The sequence below is a fragment of the Nannospalax galili genome, unplaced genomic scaffold (genome assembly GCF_000622305.1).
Source record: "Nannospalax galili isolate Female #2095 unplaced genomic scaffold, S.galili_v1.0 scaffold158, whole genome shotgun sequence".
Classification (NCBI taxonomy): domain Eukaryota; kingdom Metazoa; phylum Chordata; class Mammalia; order Rodentia; family Spalacidae; genus Nannospalax; species Nannospalax galili.
This window is the reverse complement of record NW_008345290.1, coordinates 8,529,215-8,552,098: the sequence shown is the minus strand read 5'-3', so window position 1 is coordinate 8,552,098 and position 22,884 is coordinate 8,529,215. Positions and strand designations below refer to the sequence as shown.

Below are 22,884 nucleotides of genomic sequence, written 5' to 3'. Positions count from 1 at the left end.
GGCAGCAGTATGAATGCCCACATTTTGAATTTTGACTGCTGCACATCATGTGAGCATAGATAGGAAGGGTTTTACTTGTAGCATCGGTGGGGCACTCAAAAAAATGCAGATTTTGAATTTTCAGATTAGAAATAATCAACGTGTATATTCTAAAAATCAACGTGTATATTCAAATTTTATATTTCAGTATAGAAAGGAAGTATGTGGTCAGTAATATTTTCTGTTAAGTGGAAAATGAATACTTTCCGAAGAAAGCAAGTACACTTAATATTAACATCAGGCAGAAGATAATTAGACTTTCTGTGGGAGAGAAATAGATGCTTCAATGTGTTTCCATTTACCAAAGAGGTTGGGAATTTGGGGATACCTCATGCCCTAAGTTAGACTAGGTGACTGTGGAAAGTAGGGAGTTTCTTATCTATGAAAGTTCAAAGTAGAGGGCAGAAATCTCTCCAAGAAGGGGGTAAGCTTGAGAGTGATCTTGAGCAAAATAGTCCTGGAAAAGGTCACGTCTGTTGCTGAGATTCCATAACTATGATTCCTTTGGTGTTGGCCCGAAGCAGAGGGGTCCTGTTACCATGCTGATTTGTGGATTCCAGCAGTACCAGCCAAAAGCTTTTTCCTGACTTGTATCCAGCCTTCTTTTAGCCTGGTTTAGTGGATCTGTTATCCAACAGGGTGTGGGAAACTGTTTCAAGACAAACTAATGAAGGTTCAAGTTCTATGTATTCCAGAGCACTTCAGTCAAACTTTCTGAGTTCTTAACAATTCTGTAAAATAAAAAATTCACTCTCATGTTCGCTCTACCTCTGCAGGCAGCCTAGGTGCTCTACTTTTAAATCATTTAAATTGTGATAAAATATACTCAACATAAAATTTACCATTTTAACCCATTTTAAGTGCTGTTAAGTTTGGTCCCATTAAGCACATTCATAGGCTGTAATTAAGACCTGAGGAATTCAAGAGCTGTATTGCTCAAAGAAAGACATACTACTTAGAACTCCACTCCTTGAGGCCAAGCCATAGGAGAACTAGAATAGCATTTGACCCTTTACACCAACAGGGACTCTGTTGAAGAGGGAAATCAAAACCCAAATTCTGCCTTCAGATTTCCAGGTCTGCTGATTCTAACTAGCAGCTATAGAGCATCGAGAGCAACCTGTGTACAGCTTCTTGGTGGGGAGTCAGCAATCTTGCTAAATTGTTTTTTTGAGTTGTCTTTGATTGTTTCTCCTCTACAGCTCACAAAATACTGGTTTTAAGCAGGTTGATTTCTTTATCTTCTGGTTTGTTTCTCCATTGCTGTGACAAAATACTCTGACCAATATCAGCTGGGGGAAGAAAGGGTTTATTTGGCTTACATCTCCCATGCCACAGTTCATCATAAGGGACCCCAAGGTAGGAACTCAGGGCAGGAACCTGGAGGCAGGAGCTGGAGCACAGGCCATGGAGGAATGCTGCTTACTGGCTTGTTCCTCTGGCCCCTGCTCAGCCTGCTTTCTTATACATAAAGAACAACCTGTCCAGGGGTGGTGCTACCCACAGTGGGCTGGGCCCTCCCACATCACTCAAAAATCAAGAAAATACCCAACAGACATGGCCACAGGCCAATCCAGTAGAGGTAATTCCCCAGTTGAGGTTCCCTCTACCCAGGTGTGTCAAGTTGACAACTAAAGCTTTCCAGCACAATCTATGAAAAAGAAAACCTGCATTTTCCATCTTGTTGATCATTGTCATGCAGAGTACCATCAAGCATCATTTCAAAACTAGAATTCGGGGCTTTGCAGTGCCAGGCCCTGTCTCTACCATAAGCTCGACTTTAAGGAGCTGACCAGGATAAAGAGGCCAGGAAACTGAATGCTTTGCTGAAAGCCCAGGTCCATTTACCATAACTGGTAAAAGGCCAAGATGGGTTGGTAGTTTAGTGGTAGAGCACTTATTTAGCATGCAGAGGCCTTGGGTTCCATCTCCAGCACCAAAGGAAAAAAAAAACTAATAAAGGAAACCTCCTTCACATACTAGAAAACAAGAGCTAGACTGTCTACAGGTTACTCATCTTTTATAATGATAAATGGGTGTCTACTTACTAAAATATGATGATGTTTGACTTTCAAGATAAAATAGCGCAACCCAGTAAAGTCCTTAAAAGCAGTACTACGTATACTCCCTGTATCCTTATCTAACACAGTACTTGGCACATAGGGAGTGTCCAATGAGATGTGTGGGATGGATGGATTGATGGACAAATATATCATTGCACTTCAGACCTAGGCTTTGTGAAGGGTGTGGCCTGGGAGTAAGTGTTACAAAGCAGTTAAGAATCCCAACTTCACCTCAAAGCAGTCTCAACTTTGATGCTCAGAGACTGGAAGTTTCCAGGGACGGGAACTCCAAGGGAAGGGACTGGCCCTTGACTGCGCTGGGAAAGCAGAATCACAGCACAAGAGCTGGTGACGTGAGACTAAGCAAGAAAAGACCTGGATTCCTAGGGCCTGGGACTCCTAGGAGTGCTTCTTTTAAGATTTTATTTCGGTTTTCACTTGTAACATTAGTACCCCTAAAGTTTGGCACTACTGACATTTCGACTCAAATACTTCTGTGCTGTGGGACATTTAACAGAACCCCTGACTTCTACCTATTAAATGTCAGCACTCTTCACCTCTCTCCAGCTGTGACAACCAACAGTGTCTCTAGCTATCGCCTAACGTCCCCCAAGGGGCAAAGTCACCCTCCCACCCCCGCTGTCAGCTCTGGGCTGACACCTGCCGTCATTGTCCACATCTTGGACAATGGTTTGGGAATGCCTGGTGAGGTCATATTCCTGACTTTTCGTCTATACTGGCTTTTGGCCATTCACCTGAATCTTTGCTTCTCTTTATCCTAAAACAGCAACAGCAGGCCAAGTTGTGTGATGGAAGGGATGAAGTGGAAAGTGGTTTGAGGTTCTCAGGGCTCCTGCCTCCCATCTCTATCCCAGGAAGTGGCCTACAACTAAACTGAACAGAATAAAAGATCTCTGTAGTGGCATTTTCTGGTCATTGTGTAGTTCTGAGAAAATGATTTTGGACAAGAAGACTATAGAAGCTAAGTGAGGACTGCCTGTGACAGAAATCTCCATACAACTCATTGAGCTGAATGAAACCAGGGATCATTTCATTGATGATGTAGTTCTCTTCCATCTAAGCAGGTTATGGAGAGCAACACAAGTAAAGTCAACCAGCTCTTCCATCTCTCCTCTTGCTCAAGGTTGCAAAGACTAGACCACTGATCATTTTGCAGTGGGCAGGTCCATTTGTCTGAACTGAGTCCATGGGCTCTTCTCAATCCCTCAGCCTACCCCGCAATAAATAAGTCAGTTGCTCAATAGGAGATAATCTGAGCTACTCAGTGTGAGGTGAGAGTGGATTTCTCTCACAGCTCTTCACTCACACGTAGTATCACATTAGACATGAGACCCTCCAACTGCTTTCTCTTCAGTTTCTCATTCTGTACAAGCTTACCAGAATCACTGCTGCCATATCCCCACAGGATTGCTTTGAAAAGAAAATGACACAACCAGGTTGACAACTCCTTAAGCTTGTTAACATGCTGTGAGTGGGTTCTAGCTGAACTGCTATGTTGGTCTCTAAGGTTCTTGAGAACTCCTGTGCCCCTGCTCATCAAAACACAAAGCTAAGGAGGATGAGGAAGAAGGAATGGGAGGAAACCCCAGGGAAGGAGAACAAGGCTCCCTCTGCTCCTCTACATTTATCTATTGTTGCCAGAAGGAAGCAGAATAGCACACGGATTAAGAGTGGAGAAGATACTGAGATCAGGTGTGATGATGCACACCTGATATTTCAGAGTCAGAGTCAAGAGGATCAGGAGTTCAAGGCCAGCCTGAGCTGTATGGTAAGACTCTAGCTCAAAAAAAAAAAAAAAAAAACATACAAACAAACCAAAGGACTGGAGAGTCGGAAGTCAGACTACTTAGATTTAATTTTGACTGTATCACCTACTTGTCATATGCCCTTCGCCAACTGACAAAACCATCTAAGCTTTCACTTTCTCATCTGTAAAATTGTATGCAAGTGTGAAATTGTATATATGTCAGTGGTTTGCTGTGAGAGTAAAGGAAGCAATGTATCCATTATTTAGTGATTGAAAGAATGGATTTTAGAGCCAGGATTCCTGAGTACAAATCTTAGCTGCTCTGCTTCTAAATGAGCAAGTTACTGACCTAACTTTCCCCATTAAAAAGGAGACAGCTACAGGCCTACCTTACAGGACTGTTTCATGTGCTGAAAAAGTGCTTGGAAAGTGACCAGTATAGAGTAAACAGCCAATAAATGCTGCCAGCATGATTTATAGGACATGATATGCATACACACATATTATCAGCGATCATATAGGATCATTATTTTGCTCTGAGTTCTGACTCAGCTAACAATCTAAGACACCGTATATGACTCAAGACAAGGACTTAGGACAGCAGTCATCTCCTGGCATCCACGGGGGATTAGCTCCAGAATACCAGTCCCTGCTTTGACACCAAAATCTGTGTAGGCGCGGGTCCCTTGTATAAATTAGGACAGTATTTACATATACTCTACACATATCCTCCCATTTATTCTTATTCTACCTAATACAATGTCAGTGTTCTGTAAATAGTTGATATGCGCTATTGTTTAGTGAGTTAATGACAAGAAGAAAAGGCCTAGGCATTCAGAAAACATGCAGTTTTTTTTAAACAGTATTTTCAGTCCATGTTTGGCTGAATTGTAGATGTGGAACCACAGATACAGAGGACCAACTATGGCTATAAAGCAGCATCTTTCTGAACAAAGTCCAATCCTTGGATGCTGTAGGCTAACTGTGACTAACTGGCAGACCACATCTTGCCTCACAGCAAAGCCCCAAAAGATAGGAAAACCAACAAGACACCTGTGGATGGGCACCTGGGCACTCCAGCCAACCTGGCCCACTGCTCACATGTCCTTCCTGGGCAGCTCAGATCTCAGCATTGGCTTTCTTTGCTAGAGCCCCTGTATGAGCAGGAAACCCCTATAAGACCTCCCCCCAAAATGCTTACTGGCATCAAGACTGCAGAAGATCCTGGCATGGTGGGGTTAGGCAGGGTCCCAGGCATGGAGGCTGGCATGGGCTGCCTCTGTCTGTTGTGGAGATGAAGCAGAGACGATAGAGAGCCTGGGACAGGCCTGGAGACAAAGAGAAAAAAAACACATTATTTCTGATGGTCCGGGTCTGCTACTCAGCATCCAGAAGCAGCGGGAACACCAACATCACAGTGCAAGAGATCAGACTCTGGGATGGGAGAGCCACATAATTGAGGATATTAGGGAAATAATAACAAATAAAATACATGTCTGGTTTCCTTTGCTGCTTCCTAGTTAATACATCAAATTCCACATCATTTCCTGACCCGTTATCTGACTGATGTTCAGTTGAAACATGCTGGTGTGTCTCCAATAGCCTCTGCTTCTAAGGAAGAGAGTCTGTGGTGGAGCCCTGCATTTATTCTGGTCTCAGCTTCTGAAGTGTCTTAGAGGTGGGACTCTGGGTGCAGTAGTATTTTAGTCCACACTTTCCCACACCTCTACCCTGCAGCCCGCCTAGCTTTGCTCTGGTTCTACATTCATTCCACATTTGCAGAGAAACTCCATTCATGAATTCCTGGCAGAAATACATTTTGGCTTCTTTGTAATTTCCCACTGTGGGTGGAAAAAAATAAAGGCAGGACACAAATCAACGTAGTTGGATCACAGGACACAGCACTGAAATCAGCCTTTCTCGGAGTGAGCCCAGGGCTGCCCCCGCCCCTATTTCCAAACTCTCATTACACAATAACATGAGATGTTAGGCTGTTTGACAGAAACTGATTTGAACCTTACCTGTAGGATTTGCATAAGAATTTCTCAGGGGAGTATAGAGTTTGAAATCTTACTTCTAACTTACAAATAATAATAATGATAATAATAATAATAATAATTAAAGGCCTTAAGTTGATTTAATGAACCAGAGAATGTAATTTGTGTTTATTTAAAAATAGCAAACAAGTAACTTTATAGCCAAATTCTCAGTCTCCTGGCACTTTTGCTCTAAGATCTGTATAAATGACAAGCCACAAAATTAAAGATAACAGCAAACAAACAAAGCAAAGCAAACAAATCCTGTCAGGACCCTTAAGCTTCTATGTTAAACCATTTTATCCTGTATATCACACCAGACACTCCTACCTCCAGAACTTTATTTTAAAGATAATAAAATAGGTGACCCCCTACCCCCACCCCGCATGCTAAGAAATGGATAACACTTGAAGCTAAAGAAGTTCTGTGAAGATCACAGCGTTCCTGTGGTACAAAGAGCCAGGACTTGCTTGCAGCCCCACCACAGCACAAGGCTCTGTGAAGAGCTTAATCAGAACATTATATCCTCATCAGAACCTCAGCAGAACAGCAGGTCCAGTTCAGAGGCCCATGCTCCTGTCCAGAGCCTCATCAGAGCCCCAGCAGAGCACCATGACCCTGCCTAGAGCCCCAATAGGGCACCGTGGCACAGGTAGAGGCCCAACAGAGAATCATGGCTCAATCCAGAGTGCCATCACAGCACCAAAGCACTGTGTAGAGATGCCAGAGCCCCATGGCCCAGACCAGAGCCCAGCAGAGCAGTGGGAAGAGCTGCTTCTGCAGAGTTCATTTGACCTTCCTTGGTGACTCACAGAAAAGTGGGGACTGAGATGTGGAAAGAACTCCAACATGTTCTTCACATTTCTATTAAAATTCCAAAGAAGATTAAGTTTTCCACTCTTTTTGTCTGAGAGCTTTTTATGAAAATATAGCTAACTATCACAGTCACACACATCCTAGAAGGATTAGACATCAATCAGTCAAGGTTTATATGCTCAGGAAGGTGAACTATGTGAAAACATAAACGAATACAAAGCCATTCCTCAGCTGAGGGTTATGTCCATGTGATTGTGAGTAGGTGCAGAAACAGGCTGGTATCAGCAGCTTGTAATAATACATTGAGTATTTTCAGAAAGGCAAATGAAGTCCTAGGATTATTTCTTGCCATGTATCCCAAGGAACTCTGGAAGAAGACTAATAATAAGGACCAGCCGGGCTTTAAAAGGTCCTTAAGCTTCCATCAGACTGTTAGATCCAAGTGCCCTAAAATACTGTAAGAGGTTGTGACTTTCCCATGTCTATACCACTCCTTAGTGGTAACTAGTACAATCAGATAGGTACAGAATAGGACTCAGTCAACAAACATTTGCTTTACAGTCCCTAGTTTAATGTTTTCTTGGAAACTTTATTGAAAATAGTTGTATGTCAAAACATTTATTGATAGTTTTTCCAAACCCAAGGTTAATAATCTGAACCCTGTAGTTTTATAATGGGCAAAATTCATTGAGAGCATCTCTCTGTAAGATTAGTCACCAGTATATCCATCCCAGTACATCCTAGGCACACTTATCTACACACACATGAATGTATATCTTTTCTTTTCTTTTTTTTTTTTTTTTTTTTTTTTTTGGTCTTTTTGAGACAGGGTCTCCCTGTAACCCCAGCTAATTCAATGTAGACCAGGCTGGCCTCAAACTCACAGAGATTTGCCTGCCTATGCCTCTCAAATGCTGAGATTCAAGACATGCGCCACCATGCCGGCTTAAGTGTATCTCACCTTTACCATGTGTTGGTCACTGGGGGAGAAGCTCCAGGTAGACATCAGGACAAACAAACAAACAATCAGGAAAACAACTGAAAACCTTTCTTCACATTACATTGATCATCCTCTTACATTCTGTTTCTAACCTGACATGTTAAAAATAACCTTGGTCATCAGTTTTTATTTATGTGCTCTTTCTCTTAAGAAAAAAGTAAATCAATTAAACAACCCAATGGATATGAATGAACATGCAAAATTAATCAAATTTAAAATTAGTTTTCATTCCTCCCCAAAGGATGGAAACTCCCAATTGTATAGAAACACTGGGGAGTGGTGAATTTCATTTAATCCAGTGATTAGATTAGCTACTTCCACACCCTGCAGAGACCTACTAGAGTTTAAAACAGTAAGTGTGTCCTCATGACTTTAGAAAGCCTTTCAGGGTAGCTGGCTCCTTTGAGATTAGAATGGTTTCAATGTGATATCAATCGGGACAATTACTTGGAAGGAGAATGATTACTGGAGATCTGTGTATGTCTTGATTCTGAATAATTTTCAGGTTAATATTTTATAGGGATTCTGTGAATTAGTTCAAGCCCCCACTTGCCAAACCAAAGGCGTTTTCTAGGTTTCTTGTTTGGAATTTTAAAGCTACAGAGTTAAAAAGATAAGATCTGTGCTTAGTCATCACTACCATATAAAAGATCAGGGCTGGGGGTATGTCTCAGGGGCAGGGGCAGACAGCTTGTGTATCATGGGTGAGGTCCTGGGCTCCATCCTCAGTATAATAGATAAACAAGCAAAAACTAGGTAAGAATCCCTAGTATCCTTTTATTTATCTATGTCAGTAAGTCTGAAGAAACAATCACTTGTCCAAGGTGTTCCTATCACAGAAGCAAGGATGGTCATGGAATAATTACATGAGCTATCTCACTCCCTTTGCATATATTGAAATACATTTTATTATTTACTACGTATTCCTGCATAAAACATTCTATATGCTGCTTGATGTTTTCAAGTACTTTTCAAAGTGTTTTCATACCCTAATTTTATGTGACTTGAAACATTGCACTGTGGTAGGCCAGTCCAGTCAATCACTCCTGATTTTCTTCAGGAGTGAACTGAATTCAGGTATGTATCCTATTTGCAGGACATGCACATCATGGAAGGGACTGGAGCTTATCCTCCACTTGCAATAGAGAACTCTCCTCATCACACCTCCACGGCTCCCATAACTAGGTTATTATTGATTTTTTTATGCTAAAATAAATTCACGGTCCATTTCCTTTGATAATCACACTGCTCCCTGGACTTACTGTGAAGCAGTAAAATTCCAGAATACTGTTAATACGAGAAATCACTCGTCCATGTGAAATTCTATTTTCTCCTTTTCAAAAAAAAGCAAATAAGCAAAGAAAGCTTCTCAAACAACACATCAATTAGATTATGAAAATCAGATGGTAAAATATAAGTAAAGTTATAAAAACAAAGCCCCAACAGTCTTTCCTCTAGTGCAGGCTTGTTGCCATGAGCCAATAATTCCAGACTTTGAGCAAGCTGGGCCTCCTTTTTAATAACCGTGTGCCTCTAGGTAAAGTATTTCTACTAAAAATTATTGAGGCATGGAACAAGGTAAGATGTGTGAGCTCATGTTGGATTGTTCAATTACTAAACTGCGTCGTGCAGTATTAAGAGTTTTCCAGCTTGACAGATTATTCCTCTTTATACACTTGTATAAACATACCGCTTACGGCTGAAATCTATGTAAGCTTTTCTTTCAATTAAAATGTCAAGGATGACAGACTGTGTTTTCACTGTCCTTAGCAGGATGATAGGTACCATAGCAAGCGATTTCATGTCCTCATTTTTCCCCCCAAAGGATATTTTTCAGTCTGGGGATGTCTGAAAAGTTCAGGCTATGGCTTCCAGCCTTCCCTGCTCCAAGCTAATCTTGCTCTCTCTAAGTAGCTGTGGACCAGTGCCTAGGACTGGAAGATCCAAAGTGGTTCTCTGTAGACTGCTCTCCTTTCCCAGGCCTTCCAGAGATCGCTGGTACCCTGGGGTTGTTTATTAGACTATTGGCGCAGATAGATCCACTGTATGGCCAAAGGAAGGAAGGCAAATCATGAAAAACATTTGCTGCGAAAAGGAATGGACAATGCTGTCATAGAAAGCAGCTACTGGCATGGAAAGACCCTCAGGAAGATGAAGACATGATCAAAGCAGGACTTGGTAGGGGCAGGAGTCTTTTGAAAATCTTTAGAACAAGAAAATGGAAAAAATGCTAGACAGGAAGCAAATTGGGCACCAAGCTGACAGAAACTTTCCGAACTCCCGAACTCTCCATGCCATCTCCTTAATGAACATACAACCTTTAGGCCACCTCAAAAAATCCCTTGAAGCTCTAAACCTCAGACTCAGGGATGTGACAGGAAAGCTGGACGCCTTGAATCCAGCAAGGCTGGAAGTTTCGTTATGATAAGGGTGTTGCCTGCTCACTGCTTCGTACAGACAGTAATCTTGTATCTGGCACAAAGTAGGTGGTCAGTGTCTCTGTTTAAAGGTATTAAGCCAGTCCAGAATTTAGTTCTTAATGTCAAGAATGCAAAAGAAATGCGACTAACCACCCTCTGCCCAGAAAGACTTCTTGTCAAAGTCTTTTCATAGGGCTTATGTTTCTTTCTCATTTCTATTTAACGCTATTTCACAAACACACTAGAGAGAGCCACGACTGCACAATGTGCTTGTGTTTGCCTCTGAAAATCAACATAGGATTCCTTTGACCCTACATGAAGTATTGTGGACTAAACTAGCAATCTAATTTTTATCTGTGGTGAGAAGAAAATGCTAAAGAAGACAGCATAAGCTATTAAATCAGAGAAGGCATTTTCTAATGTGAAATATTTATTCATCTGTGATGTAGAACTTTTTAAATCCCGTATTTGCAAAAAAGACAAATTGTCAAGATCATCAAGCAGAAGGTGACACTGAAAGACAAGATAGTAATTTCTTCCATGGGCAATGATTTCACCGTCAAATGGTAGCGAAGGATACAGAATCAGTAGCTAGGCTGGTCAAGTTGGACACCAGTCTCTCCTTGGTACTACTTATGGGATTCTGTACAAATTATTTTGTCTGTCCCTCAATTTCCTCACCAGTAAAATGGTGTTCTAGTTTGGTTTTGTTGCTGTTATTAAAAACCATGGTCAAAAGTAACTTGTGGGGAGGAAAGGATTTATTTCAGCTTGTAACTCACCAGGTCACAATCCATCACTGAGGGAAGTCGAGGTTGGAACTCAAGCAGGAGCAGAGTCAGAAACCATGGAGGAAAGCTGCTTACTAACTCGCTCACTACTTCTGCTCAACTAGCTTTCTTATACAGCCCAGGGTCCCCTGCCTAGGCATGGTATTGCCCAGGGTAAACTGGGTCCTCCTACATCAAATAGCAGTCAAGACAATGCCCCCACACTCATGCCCTGGGCCAGTCTGATCAAGGCAATCCCTCAAATGAGACTCCCTCAGATAACTCTAAGTTATGTCAAGTTAATGGCTGAAGCTATCTAAAACAGAAATTGGTGCCAGGAGTGGAGAGCTGCTATGATGAACCCATGTTGTTTTGAGGGAAGATTGTTGAAAAGTTTGGAACGTTGTGCAGAAAAAGGCATTGAGTGCTCAGAGCTTAATGGACTGCTCCATGGGCACTTAGAAAGTAAGAGGGCTGAGAGAGATGTGAACAGTGAAGGCCTGGCTTGTGGAGTTGCAGAGGGAAGTAAAAACTCTGTAGGGCTGTTTGTGTAATATTTTGAATTAAGAATCTGTGGTTTCTGGTCAGCTGGGGCTGAAAAATCAGCCATCATTAACAAAAGACCAGCACCACTAAAGTGAAACCTTTGCTTTCCTGGGATACCGGCTAGCTGGGGCTGAAAAATCAGCTGTGGTTAATAAGATACCCATATCACTGAAGTCAAATCTTCTCAGAAATATTCCCACAGAGTCAGCAACAGGGTAAATTAACTAGGCAGCTGGAGGGTAGGCCAAAGAGGCAAAAAGCAAATAATCTTCCTTCTCACACCTTTTTATCTAGGCTGTTACCAGAAGGCCCACTGGGCCTCCTACTTCAATTAAGGTTACCAGGACAATCCCTCAGGTGGGACTCCCTGCTCAGGTGATTCTAATTTGTGGCAACTTGACATTAAAACCAATCATCACAAATGGGTTGATAGTGATATTTACCTTGTGGTATTAAACAAGTACCTACATGATAAATATGTTAAGCATGCTAAACAAAAATAGCTGTTATTACTTCTATTTTTATTCCAAAACACTGATTAAACAATAAACATCATATTTCCAACAACAAACTATGGTTTAAACCTGAGATCTTAAAGAATGTCAATCTTTAGCTTTAACTAAGGAATGACAGTTTAATTAACATAGAATGTTCAACATTCCTTACATCTATATTTCTTTTAAAATCCACCAATTTTAGGTTCCCAAATCCTTTTACAGAGGAAAATGGACTCATCTCCTTCGTAACTTTAGAGAACTGCAAAATGACATCACATTTCTCAGAAAAGGTCCTTGCAAATATTTCCTCAAAATGGAACCAAACTAGTTCCTCAGAGATCAGTCCTCAGTATCTTGTTTTTCTTTAAAACAGTAACAAAGGCCAACTGAAGCAATAATTGAGAAAACAAGAAATCTGTCTGACCCATATTTAAAAAGACATCATATAATCACTGTGCCAATTAAAGAGTATGTGGGAGATAGAGCTTGAGAGAGAGCACTGCCCTGTTGCCTGTATCTTTTTGAATGAGCTCACACTCTGCACTGTCTCACCACCAAGCTCCTAAAGATAGATGCCAAATACAATATTTTCCCCTTTAACACATAAGTCAAAGAAATAGAAATATTTAGCCCTAAGAAAGGCAGTGTCAATGAAAGCATGCAGTCTCCTTTTCCAAGCTCGCTTCGTCTCAAGAGGTCCTTTGCTAAAGAGCTGACCTCACCCCGCCTATCTCCAAATGTCCCTCACCTACTTTTCTTTTGGCGACACAGATATTTAGGTGTTCATCCAGGGAATTCTGCCTTTGTATCTATAACCTATTTTCTCCCTCATCCTTACCCCCCATCTTATCCTTTAAAATCTGTAAAACAGCAAGCTCAATGGCACTACCGTCTAGCTAGCCAGAAGTTCCTGTAAACCCATTTCCTCACAACAGAATGTAGCAAAGTTCCAAGGCCTCTGGTGCCTCCTAAGTCATGGCCTTAGGCTCTGTCTCCCATAGTCCTGATCCTCTGCTTCCTTCCAGTCACAGACCCTTGACTTCAGTCACACTTACCACCTTTGCTGAGCAATCACATCAAGTTGGGGCTTTTTTTGTGTGGTTAATTTTATGTGTATGCATGTATTGCCTGCATGTAGGTAAGTGCACCCATGTTGTGCAATGCCCGCAGAGGTCAGAAGAGGCTGTTGGGTCCCCTGAGACTGGAGTTATGGACAGTTGTTAGCTGCCATATGGATGCTGGGATTCGAACCCGGGTCTTCTGCAAGAACAACCAGTGCTCTTAACTGCTGAGCCATCTCTCCAGCCCCCAGGTTGGGGCCTTTTAAAAATTGCTCTCAGCCAGGCATGGTGGCGCACACCTTTATCCTAGCACTTGGGAGGCAGAGGCAGGTGGATCTTTGTGAATTCGAGGCCAGCCTGGTCTACATAGTGAGTTTCAGGACAGCTGGGGCTACAGAGAGACCATGTCTCAAAAAAAACAAAAAAAAATTGTTCTCAGTTACACTGTACTCATCCCCATAGCATTTATCAATATTTAATCAATCAATCAATCAATCAATCAATCAATTGATTCATCAATCACTCATGAAAGAATAGTTAAGCAACTAATAAGTGTCATATGCTGAACACTTTTATTCAGATGAGAAAACTGAGTAGGTCTCAAGCCATTTGCACAACAAGCCTTTACCAGTTTCCATTAGGGGAAAACATAATAACAAAGAAATTTAGCATATTCTGTTGTCTCTTGGGCTTACCATCTTAGCCCCTCCATTATAATTCATCAATGACTGATTTTTAAAAATGTCTTTCTAGAAAGGAGCCAGGGGCTCCTCCCAAGCCCATGTGACCCCTGAGGAACACATCCTCAAACTATCTTGAGTGAAAATAAATTGGTTTATCTGGGCCAACTGTATGGTCTTAAACACCTAAAAGGAAAGTATAACCAAAGATTAAAGGGATCAATATAATTCTTTAAGAGTTCATGTGTATAGCTAAAAGCTACATAACAAGAAACAATGCCAGACAGGAGATACCTTCCTTTGACTTGTTGGCCAGGGTGGCCCAACAGACTCTCAGACAGCAACCCAGCATAGAACTGGGAAAATGATCAGCAGACCCCAATCTTATCTAAAGGAATTTTGGCAACTGGTTGCTACTAGATGAGGAAGAGCTGACCTTCCTAAAACAAGGATCTCTAGATAGGCTGACTAGATTCAGCAGATGGACAAGCACTGGAGAACTGGGGGTACAGACAACACAGTGGACAGTAACAGGGATTACAGAGTTTATGGGCTTCAGTTGACGGGGGGAGACTCTGGGAGGGTGCCATTTGGGATGTGGGTATATAGATGAATAAGATTCACACAAGAAACACAAAAAAAAATCAACAAATAAAAAAATGAGTTATATTTGAGGAAGAAGCATAAAAATTTACTCCATGTTAATTAGTAGAGGTGAAACACTACCATTGAAATCTACCCGATGATTCTATATTCATGCTCAGATGGATCTCAGAAAGTAACATTATTACTAGAATGTGACTAGTAATAATCAGATACATAGAGATTAGAGAAGCATGTACAAACATCTAAGTGTTAGTAGCATTAAAAATGAGTTTTTCTGTATGAAACAGTATATTTTAAAATGAAATGGAGATCCTTTTTAAAGATTAAAACTTCATTCAATTTTATGTCTTATAGGGTTTATACTGAGTTCAGTATTGTATAACTGTATTAATTCAACTGTGAACCTCAAAATTTACAGCCAGTATTGAAAGAGATGCATCTTGGCTCTGGAAATTGTTATTGAATATGTTAATGCTGTAATGAAATGCTTCTTTTAATCATGTGGTTATTAAATAAATATTTTTTAAAAAAGGTTGTTATCCATACTAAAGCTATATGCTATTTGTTCTAATACCTCAATGTGATACTATTCAGTGTCAAGCATATGATTATTAATCATATAACATTTTATACTTCATGTATTTATTTTTACATTTTTATTTATTTATGTTTATTTTATGTATATGAATGCTGTGCCTGCATGTTTGCAGGTACATCCATGTTGTGCAGTGCTTGAGGACAGAAGAGGACATTGGATCCCCTGGAATTGAAGTTTCAGATGGTTGTTAGCTGCTATGTGGGTGCTGAGAATCAAACCCAGGTCCTCTGCAAGAACAATCAGCGCTCTTAACCTCTGAGCCATCTCTCCAGCCCCCACTTAATGTATGTATACATTAATTTATAACATTATTCTCTGCAAAGTAGTTGGCTCTCTGTACCAAAGAAGTAGTCTTGGATCCAAAAATTCACAATGAATAATAGGAAAACTGTACTAGATATGTTTATTATGCATGACAACACTTGTCAAAACTGGACTGAATTTTATAATAAAATTTATTAATAATAAAAAATGTCTTTCTAGGGTTGGAGATGTAACTTAATGTTATAACACTTTCTTGTATGTTTAAGGCCCTTGCTGGGTTCACTTAAAGTCGGCGTGGGTTCAAGGAAGGGAAATCTTTCCTTGCAATTATAAATAAATGTAAATAACAATAAGCTTCATTAGTCAGAGATTTATGTATTCTATCTACCACAACAAGTGCTTCTGAAACTAATGAAAGCACAAAACACCTACATGGTTCTTAACAAAGGCTCCTAGAATTAATGAAAGACAGATACCTAGGGTCTCATCCACTAGCAATGGATGCTACAAGAACAGTATTCCACACAGTATCTTTGTTAAACTATGAGAGCTCGATTGAACTTAACTATAAATGAGACTCTGGTATACATTAAAAGACTCATGTAACTCATTTCTGTCCTTTTTTGGTGGGGGGAGGGGGGTAGGCCATTTCTTTTTTTGAAAAACATAAGGTTACTAGTGCTTCTTAAGCTAAACTCAAGTTTTCAGATGAGTACTAGATCCATTTGTTTTTGTATCAACTAAATCAATTTTCATTCGAAATTATATTTGAGGCATTTCATAAGAAAAGGCCAAGCATGATTTGGAACACTCATCTGTCTCCAATCTATATAATGTTCTCAAAATTGGATGCATGTCTTACAATAAGGTTATACTTCATAAGCTCCAAGCTCTGTTCTCAGAGGTACCAGTTACCTCATGCTGTGGTCAACCTGCCCTCTCCCTTCTGTAGTGCATAGTCTGACAGTTATTGACAGGAACCCTCTTGGCATATCAGGAGCATCTGAAGTGAAATTTACCGCACAAGCTAAATGTGGGCCTCTTATTTATCAATTCTATACTGCCTATACCTTTGTTTTACAGATGTCGTTTTGAAACCCATAACTTCTTTCTCTTTAAATGAAGGCCTGGCTGGGAGAAAGCCAATGGTAGTAGTAAAATATAATACAGCTAACAGATCTGCATCCTGCTGGGGCCTTCGAGGGTTTTATAGTGCATGCCCTACATCTCCTCTGCAAAGGAGATGTTTACTAGAGCTTTCAAGTGCTTTAAGCAGAAAGAGGAGTAACAGGAGGGGAACCCAAATTTATGGTCATTCTGTTAAGACTATTAAATCATTTTCTTTTCCCCTCTTGGCTTCTTTAATGACTGATTTCTTCACCATTAATCTGAATTAGTCCTGTTGTCAGGCGGATTCATTTAAGTTAACCCAAAACACGGCTGGATTCATTTCTGATATACTGGCGTCAGAAAAAAAAAATTCCATTTTCAAAATCTGCTATTTCTTTCCTTGTAAAGAGCTTAAAGTGCTTTGTAAAGATATTTTTATAAAAGAGCCTTCAATGCCTGGACAGTTTGTCTTTAGCCATGGGTTGGCCACACAGACATGAAGAAACGGCTTTTCAATCAGCCAATAACTTCTCAGTTGCATCAATTATTCATCAAGTTACACTTAGAAAAGGCAAGTAAATGCAGATCAAAAGACAAAAAATAAAAGATCCTGAATGTGGCTCAAATAAAGCTGCCCATCTCACTGGCTGGAAGAAGAAACCTTTATCTTCCTAGAGGCATTTATCTTTCTATCTCTAAGTACAATTTCTTCCTGTTGGGAGTTGTTAATAAGCTTCCTCCTGCTTCATAAGGAGAAATAAAGTCTTGTGATTATGAGCCTTGTCATTTACATGAGAGTGCTGCTTGCATTCATTCACCAGAAATGAATAATTCATGACCGCATTCACTGCCACTCTGCCTGCAGATTCCGAGGCAGGCCAGAGCTCCCTGGGCCTGCAGACAGCCCCCACACAATCCTCTGTCAGCAACTATGCTTAGATCTCTCCTGGCCTTGCAGCTTGTCAGTTATCATCTTTTAATTGAGTCATTTCTGGTGGAATCTGCGCTTGGCACAATCCCCCCACACCTAGATTCCAAATTTGCAACTAAATTTGACCTTGAATGACAACAACTTCAGCTCCAGGAGACTCCAGCAGAAAGAGAACTGTAGAAAAGGCCTATGATACTCCATCTCCGCAGGCCTGGCATCCCCAGAGGCTCCTGACTGTGGCCTTCTCTACTGCCTTTACCTATCCTCTGGAATCGTGAGGCAAGCTCCTTCCAGTACCTCTCCTGGGAGGCCCAGTGTCGCACACCTCCACCCTCCCATTCACCAGGTTGGTTCAGCTCTTTTGGAGGTGGTGTGGGGAGTTTTGTTCTGCTGACACAAAGGCAGGGGAGGGACTGTGCGTCAAGGGGAGAGGCTTTTGGCAGCTGAGATCCACCTGTGGCTGTGCAACTAGCTGCTGAAAGCTCGAGCTGTCCAGTGCTAGTTTTCTGTTCTGTTCTCATCTACTCAATTTTGTTGGTACTGGGCTCATACCCAGGCTCTAACATGTGTCAACCAAGTACTCTAGCACTGAGCTGTATGTCCCCATCCCCAAGTTCTATGATGAATTAATGATGAGGTAACAATTTTGAGAGATGCCCTTGCTCTCTAAAGACAGGTAAGGAAAGAGACCTTGTCTTCCCCACCTGCCACCTCCTGCAAATGCCTCGCTGGGTTACACAGAGGATGGAAAGCTCTGTCTCAACCTCAAATACCTGAGTCCCACAGGATCAGTCCCAGATGCTGTCAAGGCTGAATGTAATGTGGGGAGGGAGACAGAGGGATGGAGGAGTCAGAGAAGGTTCCAGAAACACAGGAAAATACTAAAAGGCCACAAGGGAAGACCTAAAGGAAAAGCACAGGATTGAGACCATTTTAGAAACTGGAAGAAAAAAAGGGAAGGCTGGGAGGTGGCAGGAATACCCTCCATGTCCACACACTAGATTCTGCAAGTGCACTCCCGTGACTTTCAACACCAGACAAAGCAGAACAGCAACAGCCACAACCATAAATGAGCAACACACAGGGCATAGGTTAAAAAAGAACATCCCCCAAGAGCCAAGAGTGTAAAAGAACCATATGGCTGAGATTTTACAATTGCTTCTTACTGGGATTTACTGAAATGAATACAGACCATCCTTTGGCTGGTGAGGTACAGGCTCTGGGCTGCCTTCTGACTCCACCACAGACAAAGAGGGTGGGCTCTCCGTAAGCCACTCAGTCTCTCAGCTTTCCCTTCAATAGAACTGTGTTGCTGAGATACCTGTCACAGGTGTGGCCAGAGAGTACTCTGTCTTTGGTCCTTGGAGGATGACCAAAATGCACCCTATGCCAGAAATGACTCATCCACTTTAGAAAATAAGATAATCACTAGTATCATTTTAGATAATAAGTTAATACCCTATTCTTATAAATTTTGGGGCGAAGGATTTGAAGGAAAGATCCAGGCTCTCCAATGATGCATGACTACCAAAACTGGACTGTCTGCCATCCTTTCCAGAGGGGATCTTGCCAGGCCAGGTTGTTCCTGCTCTGTGCTCACACTTACTCCTTTAGACTGCAGAGAGTGTCAGGGAGCACTGAGATTAACGTTGGCATTTGATAGGAGCTACAAAGAGGCCTGTTGAATGACTTAATGAGATTACTTTATCCTACACTGTCTCTCATTTCCTACAGCTATACCCCTGTGACTTAGCCATGACAGGGGTCTTTTTTATTTTAAAATTCTTCTTCTAGGTCCTCCTTACCCATGCTAGGCTAGCACTGAGCCATACCCCTAGCCCCATGACAGAGCTTTTTAAAGACCATGGTAACTTGAAATACCATCCTGATTTTTAGTGACAGGATGCTCAGGTCACCTTAGCCCTGTCTTGAGCAAGGGGTGTTGGGACAGGGTGGAGTTTCTAGGAAACTATGACCACCCCTTTATGTAACCTCCTTGAGCTACCTGTGAGTCCAACTTTTCAAGAGCACTTATCATGAAACTAAACTGATATTAATTTGAAACACTTAGTCAAATAGCAGCAAGAGTTAATAATAATGGTACTTGGCATTTCTTTTGCACTTTATATCCAAGGACCTCAGAGGGCTTTCCAGACAGGCTTTGTTATTTCTAAAATACCCACAGATAGACTGGACAAACCGACAACAAGCCATGCTGTGGCTTCCCTGGGGACATGGCTGGTTTTGCCATTAAGTGGTGAGATGGAGACTATGGCCACTTTCTGTGCATGAACACACCTACCATCCATAAGCACAGCAGACGTCTACACAGCAAAGGCAAGAGCCCGACAAAGACTTTTCGTCTCAGACAGATTTGGACTGCATTAGGAGGGTCAAACATCAGAACCTATCTCTTATTTTTTTATTATTTTATTTTTATATATTGAGTGTGCATGTACATACATACGCATACACATGCATACACATACATACATGCATTATGACACACCTGTAGAGATCAGAGGACAACTTTCAAGGGTGAGTTCTTTCCTTCCACTGTGGAGTCAAGGATCAAACTCTGGTTGTCAAGTTTGTGTAGCAAGCACTTTTACACATTGAGCCATCTCACCAGGCCCAGGTTTATACTTTTGAGACTTGTTTTACTTTGATAGTTCTCCCAACCCTCTTCTCAATTTATGTGCAAGTACAGTTAAAGGTGGGTGAGTGTGGTCATGCACATCTATAATCCCATCTATAATCTGGGAGGCTGCAGCTGGAGGGTCATGAGTTTGAGGTCAGCCTGGGCTACACAGTGAGACCCTGTCCCCAAAACACAAAATCTAACAAATAGGAAAACAAAATAAATAAAAAAGATAAATACATTTTTTAAAAAGTTAAATGTCTACATTGTTAAAGGCACAATGTTTTAAAAGGCTTATTTTTCTTTTAAGTTCATTCTGAAAAAAATATGTCCTTAGGTTGAAATGATTGAGGAAAAGCCATGCAAGACGCCTTTCTCTCCCCTGGTGGCCCTGCATTTTGCCAAAGAGAGGTGACTTGCTCAGTTCCCAAATTACTCTCCAGACAGCCTTATTCCTACCCTTAAACAAATGTGGCATTTGGGGTTTCACATTTAAAATGTAATTTAGTATCATTTCAGATGTCTTCCTGTAGTTTAATAAACATCTTCCCCAGACAGACTTAGGGTCTGATTTTAATTTGTGGTAGGGTTACAGGCAAAGTAAATGTCAATTTCAGCTACAGAGAATAAATCTGTAATGGAATAGAAACAGAAAGTGACTGATGGCACACTGGAATGCATACCACCTGATGCTTACCCACAGGAAGTAAGTGCGCCCTTAGACCCCCTTCACTGTCTATGATGAGACCCCCCAACTTGCTCACAAGAACAGAAGGACTGATTGCTATTTTCTCAGGATCTGTCAATCTGAAGTACATTGGTAAAGCCAAATGACTGAGTTGTTGATGGCTTGGTTTTGAATATGAACATCCCACAAGGATATATCTACCCTACTTGTTCATTTGCCTGGGGTCCCTGCATTAAGTCCTCAGTGCCTCCAAGCTTGCATTGCTCCTCATATAAAATGAAATGGCTGAACCAATACTCAAAAACACCTTTCAACACTAAACTTACGTGAGTGAATATGGTCCCCTGTATCAGGTAAGCTAACTTAGAGAAAGATCCACAACTGTTGTGTTTCAGAGAAACAACCCACCAGTTAGGAATAGGATTGTTTCAAAGTCAGGAAAAATGGGTGAGTGATTTCTTACCAGTTGCTTTAGAACATTGCCTTCCATAAACAAGGACAACAACAACAAAAAATGGCTGCCATATTCCTGAGTGTTGGTGACAGTGAGCCGCGAGAGGCAGGAAACTCAAGTCCTGACAAGTAAACGGATAGCTTTTTCTCATGTGTGAACAATAATCTTGTTATCAAATGTGAAATATAGGTTAAACTCTCTTATATGTTTTTATTTATATCTAAGTCATTTATTATTAAATAGAATGACATATTTGAGGAGAGGTAGGTCGGGATCTCAAATGGAAAAAAACAGGATAACATTCCCCAAGGCCCTATAGACATCTCTCTGAACCATGGTGACTGTGATAGTTTTATTTGTCAACATGACTGAATTATAGGTTTCCCAGAGATCTGGCTAAACATTATTTCTAGGTGTGTGCGTGAGAGTGTTTCTGGAAGAATGTCTCCCTTGAATAGGTAGACTGAGTAAAGCAGTATGCCTTCTCCCATTGACTGGTTATCATGCAACCCACTGAGCATGTGAAGAGCACCAAAGGTCTCAATCAAAAGGAAAGGGCATTGCCTCTCTGCCTGATTTCTCAAGATGGAGCATTGTCTTCTCTTCATCTTGGTGAGCAGCAAAGTCCATGGGGGCTTCTCATTCTTAGACCTTCAGATTCCTGCTAGAATTTATACCACCTGCTTTTCTAGGTCTCCAACTGTCAGACAGCAGACTGTGGAACCTCTTAACCTCTATAATGTACAGTCCTATCCCTTAAAGTAGGAGAATCAATACCTAGATAGATAATAGATTGATAGATAATATAGATAAATAATAGATAGATGATAGATAAATAGATGATTGATGATAGATGATAGATAGATAGATAGATAGATAGATAGATAGATGATAGACAGATGATAGTCAGTCCCTTACTCACAATAGTGTTATGTCCTGATAAATTACTGTTAAGCTAATGTATTGTAAAAAAAAAGAAGTGCAAATTCAATTAGCAACATCACCTACTGAACATCATAGCCCAGTCTAACTTGCTTTAAACACACTTAAAACATCTACATTAGCTTATAGCTGAACAAAAATCATTTAACTCAAAACTCATGTTATGGTAAGTGTTGAATATCTCCTTGAAATTCTGGATCCTGAACTGAAAGAGAAAACCAGGATGGTTGTAAAGGTATACTTTCTCAGCATCACTAAGTCAAGAAGTTGCAAGCCAAACCACTGTAAGTCAGGAATCAACTGTTTCTACCCATTCATCCATCAACCCAGCCATCCAGCATCAACCCACCCATCTACCCATCAACCCATCCATCCATCTCTTTCTTAGTAGTTTATTTTTTTGAAGAACTTTGACTAACATAGTACTCCCTTGTATCAGTTACTTTTCTGTTGCTGTGATAGAAACACTGACCAAAGCAACTTATAAAAGGAAGAATTTATTTGAGCTTGTGGTTCCAGGGGACACAGTCTATCTTGGTGGGGAGGCATGGTGGCAGAGGTGGCTGGAGGAGGAGCAGAAGCTAAGCTCTATATCTTCAAGCAGGCACAGGAAGCAAGAGAGCAACTGGAGATCCAGCAAGACTTAAGAACTCTCTAAGCTGGCCCCCAGTGACCTGCTTCCTCCAGGGTAGCCACACCTTCTAAGACCTCCCCAAACCAACTGGGGACAAAATGTCCAAATACTTGGAGCTTATAGGGGACATTTCCATTCAAATGTCCACACCCCTGTTCTGAATCTTATCCATAGAAAGTATCCAATATTTCCTTAAACATATTTGGTAGGAGTGAATTAGTAGAATACAGACAATAAATTTGATATTCTCATCATATACTTCCAATCAGTCACCAAGTTCTATCACCTCCACCCCCATACTTGATCTGGAATCTATCTGT

At 41.1% G+C, this 22,884-nt stretch overlaps 1 protein-coding gene across 4 annotated transcripts in view; it reads right to left on the bottom strand.

The window, feature by feature from the left end:
- The window catches only part of Creb5 (cAMP responsive element binding protein 5), a 441,434-nt gene that overhangs the window by 110,959 nt on the left and 307,591 nt on the right, over nucleotides 1–22,884 (bottom strand). For all 4 annotated transcript variants that reach the window (XR_003850850.1, XM_008841521.3, XM_029567541.1 and 1 more), the window contains one exon: nucleotides 5,072–5,198. Coding sequence is in view for 3 of the 4 variants with exons in the window: in XM_008841521.3 (XP_008839743.1) it covers nucleotides 5,072–5,198 (127 nt within the window). In the remaining variant the exon portion in view is untranslated. The remainder of the gene's footprint in view (nucleotides 1–5,071; nucleotides 5,199–22,884) is intronic.